An 18,949-nucleotide genomic window follows, 5' to 3' on the forward strand; every position below is an offset into this window, starting at 1 on the left:
ATACCTCCTGAAACCTTTAGTGTTTACTTAATCTGTGAAGCCCAGGAGGACAAGGAGACATAATGGTAGCCTCTGATACAAGAGCACAAATATTCAGCATCCACACAGACAGGCTTCCACTGAGTCTAAGGAACAAAACCAAAATGTGCAAAGGAGAAACCTGTATTCCAAAGGCACAGACAATTCTTCACACGTGACTGTAAAGATTTTTTGTCTTTGCTCTTCAGCAATCTTTCCAAAAAGGTTAGACACTGGCTGTATTTGAGAAGCACTGAAAAAAAAGGCTAAAAGTGGGCTTCTTTGCTAGTATTTGATGATCTTGTTAAATAGCATGCAACGTATCAGTGAGATTAGAGGCAAGGAAGTTTGCTCCTGCTTGTTTCTAGGAGCACAGAAATATTAAACAGTGTAAATACTTATATAATTTTATGCCATAAGGTATAGAGATAAATGCAATGTGTTCTTCTATAATTGTGTGACTAATATAACTGCTATTCCATGCAGTCAGCTTTTTTCTAAAAGATCCTTACCCCACACTGTCATCAAGCTGATTTTAACCCTTTATCTGTAGAAGATTCCTTGCTTGGCAAATGTGCTGAGGAACATTCAGGTGGCTCCTCATCTTGCTTGTTCTGGTTAGAGTCATAACCTTTTAATGGTTGCTAGAAAATAATAGCCTGTTTTGGGAATTGCATTTTGATGAGTTATCATGGGATTGTCTTATTTTGAAGCTACAAGTATGCATGGTGAGCTATCTAGGACTCATGAGTGGAATGGAAGGTCTATGTCCATATTTATAAAATCAAAGCTTAGGAGATCCTTAAAAGTGAGTCCTAAAATGCATGCATTATTTATCAAGGTGTACTCCATGTTAGGTGTGTGGCAAAAGTGAGAACCCACACCACCCTTGGTTCTGTCTGAGAACTGACTCCCACTGCTGTTGCACTCCCCTTGAAAAGGAAATGAGAATGTGAATGTTGAACGTGGTTAAACTTTCACAGTCCGTGTCAATGGAGGCAGGATTTCGTTGTGAACATACTTCTAAATATTTTCACTCTTTCAACACTCCTAAACAAAGTAAATAATTCAGATTTAATTTTTTTTATCTGAAGTCAAAGTGTGATCTGCCAAAGACATGGACATAGACAAAGTTCATATCAAAAGGGTTTTTAAATCAATATTTCCTCATCAGTTAAAAATAAGCTCAAAAAAGTCTTTTGTTAATAATTAATCATTGTTTATTTTTCAATCTGCAGATGTGCCCAGTTGCCTTCAAATTCACAGGGTAAAGGTACATCATACATATATATATAAAAAAATCTTTCCAACTTCTAGTTGTAACACACATTAAAGGCCTGTCTTTCTACAGGGTTTCTATGGGCCTGATTTTCATTCTAACAGTTTTCAGGGAATAGTCAGAGGCTTTAAATGGCAGCCAGACTACGCCATTTTCAATCTCATAGGGGACATTGTACCTGGGGTCGTAGTGGCCCCCCAGGTAGTAAATGCCATTGAGGTTGGCAGCCTGGCAGCTGTTGTACCACCAGCCACCCCCATACATCTCGGCACAGTTCTCCTCCCAGTGGTCCTGGTCGCGGTCAAAGGTGCTGAACTTCATCTGGGCATGGGATGTGTACTCAGTGCCCTCTTCCAGCCAGCCAGCAATCAGGGCATCCCCTGCAGTGCCCTCGTAGGAAGACACGGTGAGGGTGTACCCTTCAGCTTCAGATCCTATCTGTGCGAGATACTCTGCAAACACAGCGTTTCCATCCCAGTCCTCTAACTCTACCCGAAGGAGAGTTTCATTCTGAGTCAGCAAGTGTATGTTTTCATTGCCCAGCCAAAACTCTCCTCGCCCTCTGCCATCCACGCTGCCGAAACCTCTCTTGTAGTCTTGCCAGGTCCGGTTAAAATTCACTGATCCATCCATTCTCTGTTGGATCAATAGCCATCCTCCAAAAGTGGTCTCTTGGTCGCAATAAACTGACAAAACCTTATTGGATCCCGCTGGCTTGATTTTGAAAATGCCACTTTTGGCACCAGAAGTGTGTTTCTGGCGGATATCATCACAGTCTAAAAAAAAAAGTTGATCTGGTTTGACAGAAGTTATCAGCAAAATTTAATAAAAGGTTCAGAGGAATCCAAATACCAATAGGTCAGAGGAAAATTGTTAAGCATGTCTTGGACTACACTAGGTATAGTGACAGGCAACATTAAAAAGAATTCAGGAAAGAAAATTTTACGTAATTCTTAAATCATGAATTGTCTATGTAATAGCCGAGTATTAATGAAATATTTTCCCTTTTGTTTCCGATGTGGTAATAAACAGACACAGTGCTTGCATTTGATGCCCACACTGTTTTACTACAGTGTCTAAAATCAATGTGTCAGTTTGGTTATGGATGGAGTTTGGCTCCATTACCTCAATAACTACCTTTCCCAGTGCTGGGTGTCCTTCGCTTCCCTCCTGATGGTTTGAAGCTGCGTGCCTGAAAGTCTGGGGTGTCCTCTGCACTCTGATCCTGTTCCACCCCACCTAGCTGATCAGCTATTTCACGGGTCTTTAGTGATTTGGTTTCATAACCTCCCTTGCTGAAACTAGAAGAGCTGGTCGCTACAGTCTTGGAGTGACTGGCACTGCCCGATGGGAATCCAGATGGCTGAAGGTGAAGTCCTCTAAAGTCATCTTCCTCCTCCTCTCCTAAGTCTGCCAACTTGTCTTTTACCCCTGAATGACTGGATACTCGTTTACCTACGAGGCTACTGCCTGTGCCAGTTGTGTGTCTGCTGGTTGTGAAGCTGCTAGATCCACTAACATGCTTAGTAGCAGTGGATGGAGAGTCAGGGGCAAAAAATGACTCTAGCTCAGGGAATACAGTCTCTAGCCTGTGTGAGGCATCTGCACCACTAAAACGGTAGGTGGTACCTTCCCCCCCAGCATTTGCAGGTAAATAGGAGCACTCTGAGCCATCAGAAGAAACTGTTTTCTCAGCTACTTCTCTAACGCCATCAGGCCCAGAAACAATTTTTTTGGTGGTAGTTTTGGTGCATCTACGTATAAGGGAGGAGGTTTTGTCTTCCAGACTAAGGGTTTCTCTCCCATGAGCAGGAAGAACTAATTTGCTGGTATATGGAGGTCCATCCCCCCTAGCTTCTGCTGTGTGATATGAGCTGTCGCCTCGAGAGGGATTCACATTTTTTTCTGGTCTTTCTAATACCACTTCCATCTGCTTGATGTTATTAATTATGTTCAGAGCTTGCATTTCTGGTTGAGGCGCACGCTTAAAATGATCAGGAACATTAGAGTCCTTAAGTGGCCTCATTTTCAGTGTGCTCAAGGTGGCTGTTTCAAGCTCTGGGTGTAAGTCGATGGAGTTGGCTTGGGCAAGCTGCTTCTGGATGTTGTCGTAGCTTTCTTTGTCCACCTTGTAATCAAAACTTCTAGCACAGGTTCCTTTGCAGGCTCGTATCTTAATATCGATGTCCACCTGCATAACCAGAGAAAAGCAATTTGGTTAGGGAGCTTTCCTGACTTTCTCAAGCAAGGGTATCCTATACTGAACAGGGAAAAGATGAGAGCTGCCCTAGTACCTCCCACCTACAGCTGAGGTTCGGGTTTCCAAAGTTCGGGTTTGATATCACCATGGCTTTATTTCCATTGTAAATACAACATGTACAATAGCACAATGCATATAAGTTTCATGGAGAAGAACACTCTAGAAGGTTCCCAATCTCTGCTCCTTTTATTTTTGGGGCATAGGGGTGTCTTCCTGGTTTTGGAAGGAAGGCTGCAGAGTTGGACATGCTCCGCGGGGGTTGGGGCAGAAATGGGGCCTCCAAAGAGAGGAGAAGACTCTGGACCTGTACCAGAGTCTGTCATGGCCCTGCTGTGAGGTCTGACATCTTGGGGTTACCATTGCTTTCTCAAATGATCCAAATGGTGGATTTCTGTTCTAGGAATCAAAATGAGCCCTTGAGCAAAACGACTGTTAGTGCCAGGACTTTTCCTTGCATTACCATCAGAAGAACTGGCTGCAACCTGCAACACAAGTTCTAATGGCAGCCCTGGCTGTGGGCAATGGTGACAGCACTGGGGATGGACAGAGCACATCCCCCTTCTAACTGCTCAGCAACTCCTTACAGGAGGGGAAACGCCTCATACAGAAGCAGTTATCAGCAGATGGAGCATCCTGTGGCCTCTATGAGCGCAGAAGCAGCAGATGGGACTAGAATCTCATGGAACTCATGCTGGCTCCTATTGAGCAGAAGTAGAAAACCAGGACGGACAGAAAGCAACTCATTTGGGGATTTGTCTCAGCAAGTCAGATCCTGTGAAAGTTATACAGTGTTTTCTCCCAGCTGGAGCACTGCTCACCATAACAGCTAGATCCCCATTCTCTAGCTAAGCTCTGGAAAGAATGGGAAGTGCATAGCAGAGACCTACCTCTAAGCGCTTCATCTCCACCACTTGTTCCTGGATGCTGCTCTGCAGGGCTTTAATTCTGTTTACTTGAGTGACAACTCTCTGCTTTAATGTCACAATTCTCCGTCTCAGTTCTTGTGACAGGCGATCATACGTCTCATCAAGCTCTGAAACAGAAATACCTCACAGTCAGCTATGCATATGATTTTCTTTCCTAAATATGTATCATATTTTAAAATATGTAATTAAACACATAATTGAGAACATATTTTTCATAGTACTGAGCAGATAAAAATTACATTAGTTTTTACCAACTAGTTAAGACTCTATCATTATATTTGTTCTGTTTCCTGATAATGTCCAGTGCAGCCCATATTTTCACTACATATTGCATATTCACAAAACAAAATAATACTTCAGTAATGGATAATAAAACTGAGTGTGAAATACTCACGCTGAGCATTGTCCAGCCTTGGTTTTAATATATTTACAGTTTCCTCAATTATCCGATTTGCGCTTTTATAGTTGCTTTCACTATCTGAGAGCACCCTCTTAATTTTGTCTGTTCTGTGACCATATTCCCGGTCCTTTTCATCAATCAGTCCTTGTATTCTGCATCCTGACGGACATTTGGTACCCTAAATTAGGAAGAGGGAAATAATTGTGCTAAAATGCACCTGTTGTAGCGATCCAGCTGCTGATCCAGCTGAGGGCCATGGGTGCCCTACAGATGGCCCCACTTTCACTCCAGTGTTAATCACTCACCCAGTCATCATCTGCACAGATGGGCCAGTTCTTCTCATTCTGGCAGCTGGACTGGGACTTGTGCTCCACAATCCTGGGACCACGCACTCCTCCACCTATCTTTTCAAAGGTACTCTCTCCATCTTGTGCCTGCCAGGAGGAAAAAGGGGAAAAGCAAAACCAAGATTAAGTAAACAGCTGCCAAGGGAGCAGAAACGTAATGCTGATGTCTTCAAAGACTCAGCTGATGGGTGGCAATCGCAGCCACCTGGTAAACATCACACCCAACAGTGCAAGGATTTTATTCCTGACATTTCTTGTAACATATGATTTTGTTTGTTTTGTCAGAATAAAGCTTTACATCTCTTAAAATTAATGCTTCTATGTAGAGGGCTAGCAATGGTTAGGATATATTACAATTATATCACCCCACAGAAATATTTTGTCCTGGATGTAAATATAAAATAAACTGGTAAAATAAATATTTTAAAAATACTATGTTCTATTTCCATTTGCTGCAAGAGTCTAAAATTCTTATTTTCACTTTACCGCCTTCACTCTACACAAAACTTAAAGATATATATGAAGAGTTTTCCCATTAGTGTTTCTGATTTTAATCACAGCTGCCAACTGCAAGCTTGTAGCACTGTTTTGCCTGGCAAAAAGAGGAAGAAAGCTGCTAACATAAATAAAATGACAATTCCAGTGATGGATGGATTTCACTGTGGTAATGGAAAGAAGAGAAATAAATATGCAGAGGTTTTCTTCAAACCTGAGAAGAAAAAGTGATATATACAAACTAATTATAGGCCAAAACATGATAAGGATTCCTACAGTGCTATCACTTAGTAAAAGACCAGAATTGTTTTTTTTCGTTAAAGAAAGCCGTGCTTTAGGGCTTAAGATGTAATTAGGTCTGACTGGAATCCTCAGCCCACCTTTTGTGCTTTTCAAACATTACAATTAATGCTTTAAAGTGTTAATGACTACTTCTTACTATGATTGGTGATGAATTCTGAAACTGAGAAAGTGATCCTAATTCTAGCCTCCAGGGTCAGAACCACTCTGGGGAACTGAAATGTCTTTACCAAAATCAGCAGATTCAAATTCAGTAGTTTCATTAATTAATTATTTGATCTGACCCAAGTGCCTCCTGAAAGTAACATATACATCCAAAAAATGCCCTTTAGGCATTGATAGCTCCAGTATGACTGCTTCTGTTTTGTCCCAACTGCTTCCTATAATTTCTGTCATTTGTTAAAACAGGCACTTCCTTTAAAATAAAAAAAATAACTGTCACATAGAGAAAGGTAAAGAATCTAACATGAGCTAATGGACTGAGTCCTCAATGAGAAAAAAAAGAGGTTATATTAGCACAGTTGAAAATCAACTTTATCTCCTTCCTTATAAAAAATTTGATTCTTACTTAGCTCTAGTTTAAGCTGATTTGCTGCCACAAGAATTTTTTTTTTTTAAATGTGTCTTTCATAATAAAAGGTATCATGTGACATTTGTAGGAAGAAAATCCTGCTGAAATACTGTCCAAAGGAGAGTAGAATTCATCCCAATAAACATGAAAATTCCTGAATGGCTGGAGCCACTAGCATCCAGCCAGTTATGTTTAAGACTCAGAGCATCACGTATGAATGTTTGAATTCAGGTTAATGGATATGCTTTGCTGCTCCTGAAGCTAGGCAGATTCAGCAAAACTGAGTTTAGCAAAAGTACAGAGAGCTGGATACTCAACAACTACTGATGAAGCTTCATCAGTGAAATGGTTCCACAAAGCTGCTGCATATGTGTGTGAATTGAATTTTACAAGCTAGGTGATAGCCAAAATTTGTCTATATAATGAATAAGCATTAAATAAATGCTTTCTATTCGAAACAGACAAATATGAAAAGAATCAAGTAAGCAAACTCATACCCAGGCTATGCTGAGGCACAGGAACACAGAGAGGATCCTCACAGGTATCATCTTCAGCAGAAGAGCAAGAACTCTGACTGAAAGGATGCTCTTTCCCACTCTTTTGGTGCAATTTAAACCTGAATGCAAAGCTGAGGTTAATCATTATGCTCCCCCATGTTTGTAGAAAAAACACACCAAATGCCCCCCTCCCTCTCTGGTGATTACTTAAGGCCTCTTGCACAAGTTTCTGGTGTTATTTGCTCCAGATAAGTTTGTACAACACCAACATGCGGGCAACACCAAGAATTCCAGGAAAAATATCTGTCTAAAACTGTTTCCTGTAACTGGACATTCAGTGAAGATGTATGCCAGCAGTAGTGGGATCCAGCAACGCTTACCTGCTGGAAAACACACACTCAGTGTGATGGGCATTGAGCTGCATAATCAAAGAGCTGATATTTGAAAAAGAAAGTCCTGCTTTGCCCTTTCTGTGTGACTGTGTTCCACTGCTGTGAAATCAACTGGATGTTCCAAAACAAGTACTAGTCTAAGAAAGATTGATACAGTCTATCTGTGACCATGTGGTCATCAACCAAATGAATTCCTGAGGAGGGCAGAGCCCAGTTTGCATCAGTTAATGCAGATGCATCTTACTGGTATTTGTGTAACACATATTGAGCTTAACTCTATGCTGTCTCTTACACAAATGGTACATTATACTTTTTATCAAGTCTGATTTGTTTAAAATACATATTTATGAAGAGCACAGTAGAGTATTTGAAAGTGTCCCAGAACAGACTTTGAGCATAATTAAAATCTGCCTGAAGAGTCATGTCTCCTTAATTGCTTCTATACTGGATATAGTGTATGTGTGCCAACTTATGATAATGTCCTGCTGCTATGAGCTCTATAACAGGCCTTACTATTATTGGGATGGCATACATGGCTGTCAGACACTTAAAAGATGCTGCCCATCTCAAAGGTTTCCACTGCAGTGAGCAGGAATGAGAAAAAAAACTTTGCTAGAGTAAATATGGGTATAGTCAGTTGAAAAAACACAACTTTCTCGGCATTTTAAAATTGTGTGACTCTCACAAGACGCTCCATCATCTACAGAGTGCAATTTCTTATCATATTCTGCTTTAGAGGGAAAAACTTAGCTTAGCTATGCTGTGTAAAACACATTAAACTCAAGAGTAGCTGATTTTACCTTGCATGCATTTTGACAGCGTTGCAGGTTTTGTCTCATCCTCCTTTCCTCTCCTTTTCCTCTTTTTTTTTGTCTCCAGGAGGTTTGCACCCTCTCCACACGAAGCTCGCTGCAGTTGAACTGGACCCTTTGTTTCCTCCCATTGATGCCCTTGCATTTCATGCTTTCCTTGTCTAGGAAAACCCTCTTGAACTGAACTTCACTAATCAACATCACTAATAGCAAGTCATATCCTCATGTAGCAGAAGAGCTCAGAAAGACAGTACTACATTGATTAACACCTACACCTCCAGGATCCAGCTTTGTATGGCAAAAGGTTTCTATTATATTTAAGGCTTAATCTTATTTTATCAGTGTGCATTCTGAAACAAGACATTTTGTTAATTTCAATTCCCTGCAATAAGCTTTGTAGAGGTCTTCTCTTGAATCTCCTGTCATTAACCTCTGATTTCAGAAACACGACAGCCCAACCAACTTCAGCAACAAATGTCCAGACAGATGACATATTACCTTTGCTCAGATTGAAGGTCAGGCAGCCATGGAAGTATTGTTTGGTTGATAAAGGCAAGTAAAGCAGCTCCTGAACTCAAAGCAGATAATCAACCAAATAATAATACAGCAAAATGCTCAGCTGCTAACTTCAGAAGATTAGTGATACTTCCCCACTCCAAGTGAGGAACCAACCCACAGTTTTGTTCTCTCTGATGCAGCAGTTCTGTGCAAGACCTATAAAACCTCAGAGGACAATTAAATGCTTAAAGGAGGGAAGGAACACAATAGGAGGAAATCTTGCAGGATTAGGATTAATTATTTAACAGAACAGACTAAAATGGGTTTCATCAAAAAATATACTGAGGTCCATGGAGAATCTCCCACTCAAACTCAAAAAAGCTCAATTTTTGCCTCTATAATAGATACAAAAGTCTGGTTAAAAATCACAAAGTTGTGATCTTCATGCTCAGGAACACAAGGATTGCATGTGCAACCCTCATGGGTTCTCCTTGTGCATAGACTCATGGACTTTGCTGTACCACATAATCACATGTGAGATTTCTTCCACTGAACCCCTTCTGCCTCACACTGAGCGTGGGGATGGTGCTCCACAGACAAGAACCTGCCCAAAGCTGTGCACTGTTTTCATTGCAGGATGATGCTCTGCAGACTGCTTAAAGCTTCAAGGATTTTCCTATGCTAAATTGTAAACATTCATTCCCTGGCCATGACTTCCCCCTTTTCACAGTTGCAGAAACCAGGTGAGAAGGTTAAGCCAAAAAGTAGCTATTAATTTTTGGGATCCATTTTGATAGTCTGAAGTTTTCACAGCACAAATTATGTGCAAATCCCATTGCTGGCAGCTGCATCTCTGTGCCTGCACTGTGGCTCAGGGGGAACAGCTGGCAGCCAGCTCTGAGACACGAGTGTCTTGCCTCTGGTCCCACAGAACTGGGTGATCAGGGCAGGAATAGCACCTAATTCTGCAGGATATCAGCTCTAAGTAAGAGACCACTGTGCCTCACCCTGTCTTGCCAACTATATGCATTACAACCTTTGCAATAACTAAAGCATCCTTCATAATTCAGATGTGGTATGTCACTTTGCTTCCAACTTTTCCTAGTTTTTAGGAGATTGATTTTGTGATCATCAATAATACTTTAACATTATATTTGTAATTTATTAGGCCTTGAAAATCAAGAGTAGTAAGAGCACATAAAGCAGAAGAATTTCTCCCTTTTCAACCATGCTGACAGAGGATGTGACAATTTCCTAGGTGGTGTTCCAGGCACCAGCCACCAGGGTAACCAGGGACATGGCAAGAAGCATGTTCCAGACCTCATCTGATCCTGAGGGATGGCACAGCTCCCTGATGACACTCAAATGTAACAGTAAATGTAACTGGTCCAAGTAAAACACGGCCATGAAGGCTAGAGGGACAGGAAAAAGGCTGACATCTAATCATCAGCATTAGGTAAGCTAAGAGGGGTTTCCTGCTCACGGCAAAGGGAACTGCTGGAGGAAGCTGGGGTGAAGGAGGAGCTTCTCAGGCTTTACAGTTAAGGGCTGAATCTGTGCCTGACCTTCAGCCTGTTCTGCTGCTTTCATGTTGCAATCATTCAGTCACTTCTGCCGGTGTTTGTTTGAAAGGCTGGAGGCCAAGAGCTAGATAAACTTTGGATTTAACTTTGATTCAGGATCAAAGGACAGAAGTGCACTTCGCTACTTCATCTGCCCTGCTCTTGGCTGAATGCCACACTAATAGTCAGGGAGTCTGGGATTTAGCTCTGGTTTGCATGTCCTAGATGTGAGCCTCACCTTGTTTGCCCAGCGCTGTCTGTGTCTCATGCCCTACCACCAGATCCAACCACCAGTTTCCAAGTGGTGCCTTCTGCTCCTCTTACCTGCTCATTCATGACCCTTCTCTGGATGCTTTGTCTTAGACTCCATTCTGCTTCAGACTCAGCTCTCATCTTCACTTTCTCTTCATATGCTCTTCAGACTACCTAACTCTTTTAAAGTCTTTACCAGTCAATCCCAGCACTTTGTCCCACATTTTCCCCATGTAATATCCCAAAACTGAGGAACCCAGAAGTCCTGCAGTCCATCCACTTTATTTGACTCGTTCTTCTCCTGTCTCTTCCTCATCCACTTTTTTTTTTTGTTTTCCTTTGCTCTTTGAAAACGGAAAGTGGGAAAGTGGAAGGGACTCAACCAATGCTAGCCAAGTGGCTGTTTGCAGAGCCAGGAGGAGCCTGGGCTTGCAAATCCTTCCCTTGGATCATTCTCTCAGTCTCTACACATACTGCTTCAACTACAAGGAGCCACAAGAGAGGCCTCACAGCCGAAAATGTTCAGGAAAACTGCTTTGCCTGGTGAGGAATTGGGTGTCAAGGCTGGCAGTGATCTGTGCAGCATGGCTGGTTGCATGGGTGCAACAGAGTTGTGCAAATATTCCAGTTCAGTGGTGTGAGGTGCCATCCCTCAATAGCAAGCTGTTGTTGACCCCACCTGATCCTGCCTAATGATGCCTTCTTCTCACCTCCTCCTGAGAAACCTGTCTTCCTCTTAGATTTTGGCCCAAGAGTAAAACTTCAACTAAGTCAAAACCTTAATAAAAATGAGAGGGGATCAGCAGTTTATCACACTATGGAGACTCAGATCCCGGGAAGAAACTCAGCACCAGCCTCACCAGACAGCTGGGCACAAATTTTGAAAACTGTTGAGGCAGCATAAATGGACCTTAAGGTCTCTTTTATCAGTGTAATGTCCTCCTGTCTTTAAAATAAAGCACTTGAATGTGCTATTTAGAAATACCAGGCAAATTTCTGGTCTTTCATAAGTAGCTTAAAAAAAGACCAGGATACACTTCCTATTTCACTTCTTAATGCATCAACTTGAAATAATGATAGTTTCTAGCTCCAAGTGCATTTTTTCTGTTGAACAATTTATCCACAAACCTAATTTGATTTGCTAATACACCCCTCAGATGCACTCATCAGATTTTGACCAGGTATATTCAGACAGCATTGCAGACTCTTTGCTGGTCGTGATCTGTGCTGTGAATTTGCTTATGTGGATTGCATGGGAAATTATTACCAGATCCAGAAAAAGAGAATGCAAGTAAAATACAATGAATTTCTGCTGTAAATTTTTAACAGTTTTGGTTGGATGGTACTGGATACATTAGAGTAATTTTAAAATATTTGTAAAAAAAAGAGGGGCATTTGAGAATAATGGCTGCACAGTGTACTATTGTGTGTCATACAGAAAATGAAATTTATTCTGAGTAAAATTTGAGAAACTTGTTAATATGTGTGGCCTGGAGCAAAATACTTGTTCTTGGTCATTGATACTTCCTAGCACATTCTGATTGAAAATGTATTTACTACTTTGCCTCAAGCTAAGTTAAATAGTCTTCAGCAGTAAAATAGGCCACTTTCAAGTTGCTATGTGCGTTGATCTATGTCACCAAACAACTTTATTAGAAAACTTGAAAACTTATGGAAACAAGTCTATTTATGGAGAAATAGCTCCAACACATGCCTCTAAACAAGCAGAAACTACTAGTGCGCAATGCAGGAATGACTGAATCAAATAGGTTTGATCAGAGTAACCTTCCAACCATCAAAAGTTTTCTTTCTCATGTTTGGCCAGCTGCAGAGCACAGATAACAAGCTCAGACTTTTTTTGTAATAATCAAAAATTTATTGAGAATGTGTACAGAAAAAATAACCATCTACACAGGCAAGCACTGCTCAGGGAAGAGGTTTGGGCATCTTACAGTCAAAGTTGTTTTATAGTCAAAACTGAACTATGTAATGTTCGGTAAGTTCTGCGTCTAAGACAGAAAGGATTTGCTTTCCCTGTTCAGACCGGTGTTTGTAAAATCATCCTTTACACATCTCCAACCTAGAACAGAAAAAAAAAGAGTATTTTAATGTTCTTCTAATGGAAGAAGTACATAAGGCTATGGTGACATGTTGGTAGTATTCACGCATAGTTATAATAGGTGAAAATTAAAAATGTAGCATTTAGAATGCACAAAGGCTAGGGATGATTTCTGATCATGAGACTATCCATGTATCTATCAATTAAAAGAAACAGTAATGTACAAGGTACACTAAAGTCAAAGTACAAATACTTCAGTGACAAAATGGTAAACAAAGCCCACTTCTCTAAGATGCAGTGGGCTTAACTTCAGCTGTCCATACTCAGTGTTTGAAATTATTACTATGTTCTGTTGTCATTTTAAGTATCTCCTCAGCCCTGTGGTCGAACCTGTTTGACACCAGGCAAGTTGTGCTGCTGTCCATCTACTGACAGTCTGTTGAATGGGATAATTTTCATTGCAGATTTCTTCATGGAGTACCACCGGTCACGCCAGGTTGCCCAGATAATGCCATTGTCAAATCCAGCTGGACCGGCATCTTCCGCTGTGTACACACCACCTAAAAAACACCAGTTGGAGAAAAGAAGTTGATTGCTTTCTAAAATAGTTACTGTGCCCATACATTTTCTGGTACTGACACCTCTAGTTATTGCTGGGGATGCTAACAGACTCTGCTCCTTGCTGTTCTTCCCCTGTCTTACTTCTCTCAGGATTGCTTCTCCCACTTTGGAATGGAGAGCTGTCATAAATTCCTTCTACTGGTGTTAACAATTATTGCAAAGAATGGGCTATGCCAGTTTTGGCAAACCCAGAAGGCAAAATGTACTCAGTGAACATGACTCATTTTCCTTTTTAGCTGAAATGTGGTGTCCTGGATTATAAGCATTTAGAAGACACTTTACCTGTGTAATATTTGCCATTGAGATGGCCAGCATGACATCTATTCATCCACCATCCAGATCCATCTTGCTCAGCACAGTTGCCTTCATACTTATCATTGTCATTGTCATAGGTACTGAACTGCATGCCATTGTGGAAGGTATAGGATTTATCACTCGGGTCATCTCCAAAATCAAATCCATCAAAGGCATCCCCAGCTTCACCACCGATAAAGTAGGCGTAAGTCAGTCGGTATTTGTCTGCTTCATTTCCCACTCTGAACACAGCGTAGTCAGCAGTGCTGTGAACAAAGGGCAATGTGAACATGAGCACGCTGCATTCCCAGCATATGCACAAATGGAAAATGCATCACTGTTAAAACTGCAGGAAAGGCATTTATTGCATCCAAGCATTTTAAAAGGAATTGTTTTTATGTGATTGTGGGCTTCAGTTCAGTGACACATCTAATCAATTTTTGTGCTCCAGTATCAGCTGTTTTCTGACAGCTAGTCTTTGGTGATGTATGAAGTATCTACATTATAAAGACACACGTACATACATATATATATAATACACATATATATAATCTCCCAGGTTCATAATAGAAATAAAAAGTAAAAGAATAGAACAGAATAATTCAGTTGGAAGGGACACATAATGATCATGTATTCCATAAGATACATAAGACAAAGAAATTTGAAGAGAAGAAACAGATTCCTTCTTCCTATGAAATAAGTGCTCACTGCATGTGGCCTTCTGACAGGCTCGTGTGCCTGGCAACAAGTCACACAGTGACTGCTATCACAGCTGTAAGTTCAGGAGCCAAAACAGTTCCATGTTAGCTGGTCTAACGGTTCATAATTTTTTAGGAGCAAACTCTTTTCAGTACGAACTGACGCAGCAGTGGGAGCAGTAGGTTTTAAGCTGTCATTTTTAGAAGCATCATGAGCAAATACCTTTTCTTGCCATCCCAGTCCTCCAGCTCTATTCGTAAGGTGTATGGCAGAGTGGACTGTGTAGTTATTAAATGAATCCTTTCATTGCCCAGCCAGAACTCAGTGGTGTCATCTGGAGACAGATGTCCAAATCCTTCCTTGTACTGAACCCAATTTTTGCTGAAGTCTTCGCTCCCATCCAGTCTCTGGGGAAAAAAAAAACAAGAAGAACACAAAACCCAAAAATAAAAGCCTCAGTCAAAAAGATATATATCATATGTAGGTAAATAAAAACAGTGTTGATGCAATAAGTTTGCTTTTAGGAATAATACGTAAGCGGCATACCCTCTGTAGTACTGTCCAGCCATTGCCATATGAGTCAATCTCGCAGTAGACCAGGAATGACTGCTTGGCTCTTTGAGGCTTGATAAAGTAAAGACCACTTTTCCTCGCACCTTTATTTGCAATGTCTTGACAATCTGAAGTAAAGATATTCAAAGGATCATTTTCAATCTAGCTACAATTCTATCCTCACATTTATTTTATATTTTAACTTCCTTAGTTCAAGAAATGCAATTAATCTAAATATCATTGTCGCAAAGTTAGCTATTTAGTCCACCTACTTCAATGTCACTACCATAAAAAATCCTACCGAGGGTTACAGGACTTATGTAAGATGAGAACAATTTTAGTCTCATGTAGAGTTTAAGCAGTGTAAAACACAGTCACTGGATTGACTTCTACAGCAACAAAAATAGACACTTTTGGACCTAATGGAATAATTATTTTTTTTCCCTCAGTTGAAATATGACAATGAGTTATCTTCTGTTTGTCCCAGGTCCAGGTCATGTCCCTCATGCAATATATTTTGGGATAATAGTATTTTGGCCAGAAAGCCAAGCAAGAACTGTGTTCCACCTGAATGCTTTGTCTGCAGAGCATCTAACTTGTACTGATCGGTTTTAAAATTTTAATATTATATAATTATAAAATTATATAAAATTATGCAATTTTATGTATCTTTCCAGAAGTCTGTGACTCATAAGATTACAAGTAAATCATTGTTGTGATGCCAGTCAGCAGCACTTGTAGCTGAATTAGCCCTCTGCCACACAAGAAGCACTTTGCACACCTCTTCCAGTTGTCTCTTGAATTTCAGCCCTGTCTTTGCACGGCTCCTGACAGAGTGACTCAAGCTGGGCAATCTTCTGTCTCAGCTCTGTGATCCTGTTGCTGTTCATTATATGTGTATCTGTCAACTGTCTGAACAGAGAGACATAGCAAAGGGTTGTTGCATCTGCCATTTTTGAATATGTAATACACATTTATTTCCCTGGACACATGCCTTGTGTATCTAACGTGCTGCTACATGCACCTCTGCAAAAGGGGTGCTTTTATTAGCACTGATATTTAGAGTTACGGACAGGCAAACTAGGAAAGCACACGCTTAATGTCATGCAAAACTTAATCACATGCAAAACTTGACTCTAATCAGCAAAACTCTAACTAGCAATTAATGTATGAATGTAATTATATGGAAAGTTTTACTTTGCTCTCCTGAAACAAATTATAAACTATTTCTCTTCAATTATGGATATATTTGTAAAATGTAAGTGCTGTCAATAAACTGCTGTGTCAGAATGCCTAAATAATCTTTTACATAATGTCATAGAAGTGGAGATCCTTCTACATTCAGGCTAAAAAAAAAAAAAAACCTTAAGATTTAGAAACATTAATGATGTCTTCAATTTTATTTTCAATGTCAACTTATAAAAGACTACCACTGAATTTATAGTTACTTATGGATTACAACTATGTGACTGAGCTAATTTTCATGGATTTGTGCAGCAAAATTGGCCAGAGTGCATGATTGCACAAACATTTCACATACTCTGTTTTACAGCAAAAACTCATGACCCCCAAAGGTCATGGAAAAAATTGTAGGGTTAGCTGGCACAGCAGGAGAAACATAAATAAAAATACTGCCAGGCTTCATGACATTCTTATCTTGCATTTGTTGCACAATTAAAAATTTATACAGGTGAGCACAGAATCCAGCATCAGCTCCTCATGATCCTTCTGTGTCTTGCTGGGCAGCTACTAATGGCTGTATGGGCAGAACTGTCCACATCAGCACAGAAAACCTTCTAAGAGAGCCTTTTTGGCACTTGATAAAAGAACAGAAAGAAAACTATTTGTATTGTCACCAATAAAAGAAGTGTAAGATACTTACTGTATAGTGGTTTCATGAGACACTATAGTGTTTTCAAGTCTCATAATTTCTTCAATTATTTTTCTGGACCTTTGAGTAAAATCATCAAGTGAATCTGTAAAACAGACAAAAGTACAAAATAGTTGCAGTTTGGCGAATTAAAAAAAAAGAAACCTACATATACAATATTTTTCAATTGTGTACTTATTTTTCTATTCTCACTTGGTAATGTCTGCTTGTCTGAAGGATAGAGGACTTGGATGTTTTTAATCAGATGATCTGTTGTTGCTGTGGAGTTAGAAATACGCTGCAAAATTCTCTCCATTTCCTGCAGGTCATTATCCACAGAGGTATGGTATTTATTTAGGAATTCTGCAATGCCACAAGTTGTTGGGCAGAAGCTACCCTAAGGAGTTAAGAGAAATAGTCAGCAATGTTTCAGGGGCAAAGAAAGCAGAGCAGAATATTTGGGCAGAGGAACTTTCACACACTGCTGACACAAATGATAAAGGATAAAAAAGGGCAGGCATTTGCAGCAGACTTTGCTGCATCTGAATTTTCAGAGGCAGTTTCCTTTCACACTACGTGCACACATAGCAAGAAAACAGTGCATGCTATTACTTGTAGCCTATGCTGGAGATGGGCTTTCATGCCCAGTGCAGCCTTCTTCTATCAAGGATATACTGCTATCAATAAATAACAGGTTTAAGCAAAGCACACTTAATAAGTGTTGAAAGCAATGATGAGGTTCAAGTGATAATGGTGGTTAATAATCAGCACAGGAAAGCTGTAGTTACATTCTTAAGATAAAAGAAAACTGCTCAGGTACTTACAAATCTATCATCCAAGATGCAGCAATTGTCTCTGGTAGCAATGTACTGAAGAGAAGAAAGAGCACCATTTTTAGTGGATTTCCTCCCACATCAATTTCTGCGCTAACGCATTTCCTTAGCGCTGTCTCTTCACTTACCGCCACGCTGGTAGAAAAGAGCAGGGAGAGGAGAGACCCCAGGGGAGTCCAGCTGCACAAGCTCAGCCCCATGGTGTCTGTCCCACTGGGTGCTGCCCACTGCCCAGTCAGCAGCTGAGAATGTTCAACCCAGCACGGGGTGGCAGCAGTTTAAGGCAGCAGGCTGGAGCTGGGGGCGGGCACTGGGAGGTGGTGGGAAGAGGTGGGGTAGGGATTTGAGGTGGATTCCCAGAATTTGCACGTACACTCCTCCCATTTTCAGAACCTGTTTCCGACTTAGTTGCTTGATCTCTGCTCCAGCCAGGTCTCAGAGGAGGCAGGAAGGTGAGACAAGGCATGGAAATGCTACTTCTAGTCACAAGCACAACAAAACTCACACATTCGTGATGGGGGCTGGCAGAAGTTTCACTCTAATAGCACAGCAAAAAGCCACAATAGCTATCTGAACTATGTGTACCAACTATCCACAGCCTAACAATAAATGCTATTTTGTGATTATGTAGGTCTTTCCTGCCACAGATCTCTATGTGTTTTGCAAAGAGACTCAACATAACTTATCCTATTCTGTGGATGACAAAACTGAGGCAAAGAAAGGTATGAAGTCATTGGGCAGTGGAATATCTGCAACAGAAGTCTGTGGTAGTTCTTATGGGTGATGGAAATATGAATGGTCCCTATCCTTCAATGTAGTGAGTCCATTTCAAAGACTTTGGTCAATGCTTCCTTGCTGAGGAACTAATGTTGTTGGTATCTACCTTATTCAATACTGCTACAAGACCACTGACAAGACCCTTCTGCTACAGGCTTTGTTCCAGGCAAATTTTTTAGTAAGTCCTTTTGCATGCTATCTGTATCAGTAACATTAACACCTTTCCACTGATGACCTAGACCTGGTCTCTAAGCTATGGCTTCTCCAGAGAAAGCTTGATTTTATGCCTGTAGAGCACGATGTGTGATAAGACAATATTGAATGAGGCTCTTGACTCTGTTACTTGTTTGCCCAGATGATGACAAGAATGGTGATACTGGGGCTCACTGCTAGATCTGTTGTTACTGGGGTCGGCTTTGTGATTTCTGGCAAATGATTTTATCTCTGTACAGCAGGATCAAAGTTTCAACTTGGCTTAATATGTACTTAAAACATGGGCAAAAGCATTCCATAGGAACTAGATTATAAGAAAATTAGATATAATTATGCCCTAAAACATGGAGAGTTCCTGACCTGTATATCCTCTTTTCGTCTGGTCAGATTGGGGCAAACAGAAGGTTCCCATCATGTTCAGA

The 18,949-nt window shown here is 40.6% G+C and overlaps 2 protein-coding genes across 2 annotated transcripts; both read right to left on the reverse strand.

Moving 5' to 3' along the window:
• Positions 1–1,215: 1,215 nt before the first annotated feature.
• FGA (fibrinogen alpha chain) lies at positions 1,216–7,229 on the reverse strand. Its single transcript, XM_085058558.1, has 6 exons — positions 7,094–7,229; positions 5,189–5,317; positions 4,878–5,061; positions 4,445–4,590; positions 2,435–3,488; positions 1,216–2,073 (listed from the first exon to the last, which is right to left on the reverse strand). Exons 1-6 carry the CDS (start codon positions 7,142–7,144, stop codon positions 1,364–1,366), a joined length of 2,274 nt encoding a protein of 757 aa, XP_084914684.1. The 5' UTR covers positions 7,145–7,229; the 3' UTR covers positions 1,216–1,363.
• A 5,233-nt stretch (positions 7,230–12,462) lies between these two features.
• FGG (fibrinogen gamma chain) lies at positions 12,463–17,820 on the reverse strand. Its single transcript, XM_085058559.1, has 10 exons — positions 17,666–17,820; positions 17,529–17,573; positions 16,918–17,101; positions 16,717–16,810; positions 15,616–15,746; positions 14,829–14,962; positions 14,505–14,689; positions 13,572–13,849; positions 13,059–13,228; positions 12,463–12,689 (listed from the first exon to the last, which is right to left on the reverse strand). The coding sequence occupies exons 1-10, from the start codon at positions 17,735–17,737 to the stop codon at positions 12,675–12,677; spliced, it is 1,308 nt and encodes a 435-aa protein (XP_084914685.1). The 5' UTR covers positions 17,738–17,820; the 3' UTR covers positions 12,463–12,674.
• Between the last annotated feature and the right edge of the window lie 1,129 nt (positions 17,821–18,949).

Source organism: Lichenostomus cassidix, chromosome 4, assembly GCF_008360975.1.
Source record: "Lichenostomus cassidix isolate B80296 chromosome 4, HeHo_3.0, whole genome shotgun sequence".
Taxonomy (NCBI): domain Eukaryota; kingdom Metazoa; phylum Chordata; class Aves; order Passeriformes; family Meliphagidae; genus Lichenostomus; species Lichenostomus cassidix.

What these genes read in the sequence shown, in the direction of transcription:
- FGA (XM_085058558.1), bottom strand. Translation starts at nt 7,144, where the DNA reads ATGATACCTGTGAGGATCCTCTCTGTGTTCCTGTGCCTCAGCATAGCC. An exon ending in AAGGCTGGACAATGCTCAGC is followed by an intron (nt 4,591 to 4,877) that starts GTGAGTATTTCA and finishes TTTCTGTTTCAG; the next exon opens with AGCTTGATGAGACGTATGAT. An exon ending in GACACCCAGCACTGGGAAAG is followed by an intron (nt 2,074 to 2,434) that starts GTAGTTATTGAG and finishes TTTTTTTTTTAG; the next exon opens with ACTGTGATGATATCCGCCAG.
- FGG (XM_085058559.1), bottom strand. Translation starts at nt 17,737, where the DNA reads ATGGGGCTGAGCTTGTGCAGCTGGACTCCCCTGGGGTCTCTCCTCTCC. An exon ending in GCTGGACAGTACTACAGAGG is followed by an intron (nt 14,690 to 14,828) that starts GTATGCCGCTTA and finishes TTTTTTCCCCAG; the next exon opens with AGACTGGATGGGAGCGAAGA. An exon ending in CAATGGCAAATATTACACAG is followed by an intron (nt 13,229 to 13,571) that starts GTAAAGTGTCTT and finishes GGTGTTTTTTAG; the next exon opens with GTGGTGTGTACACAGCGGAA.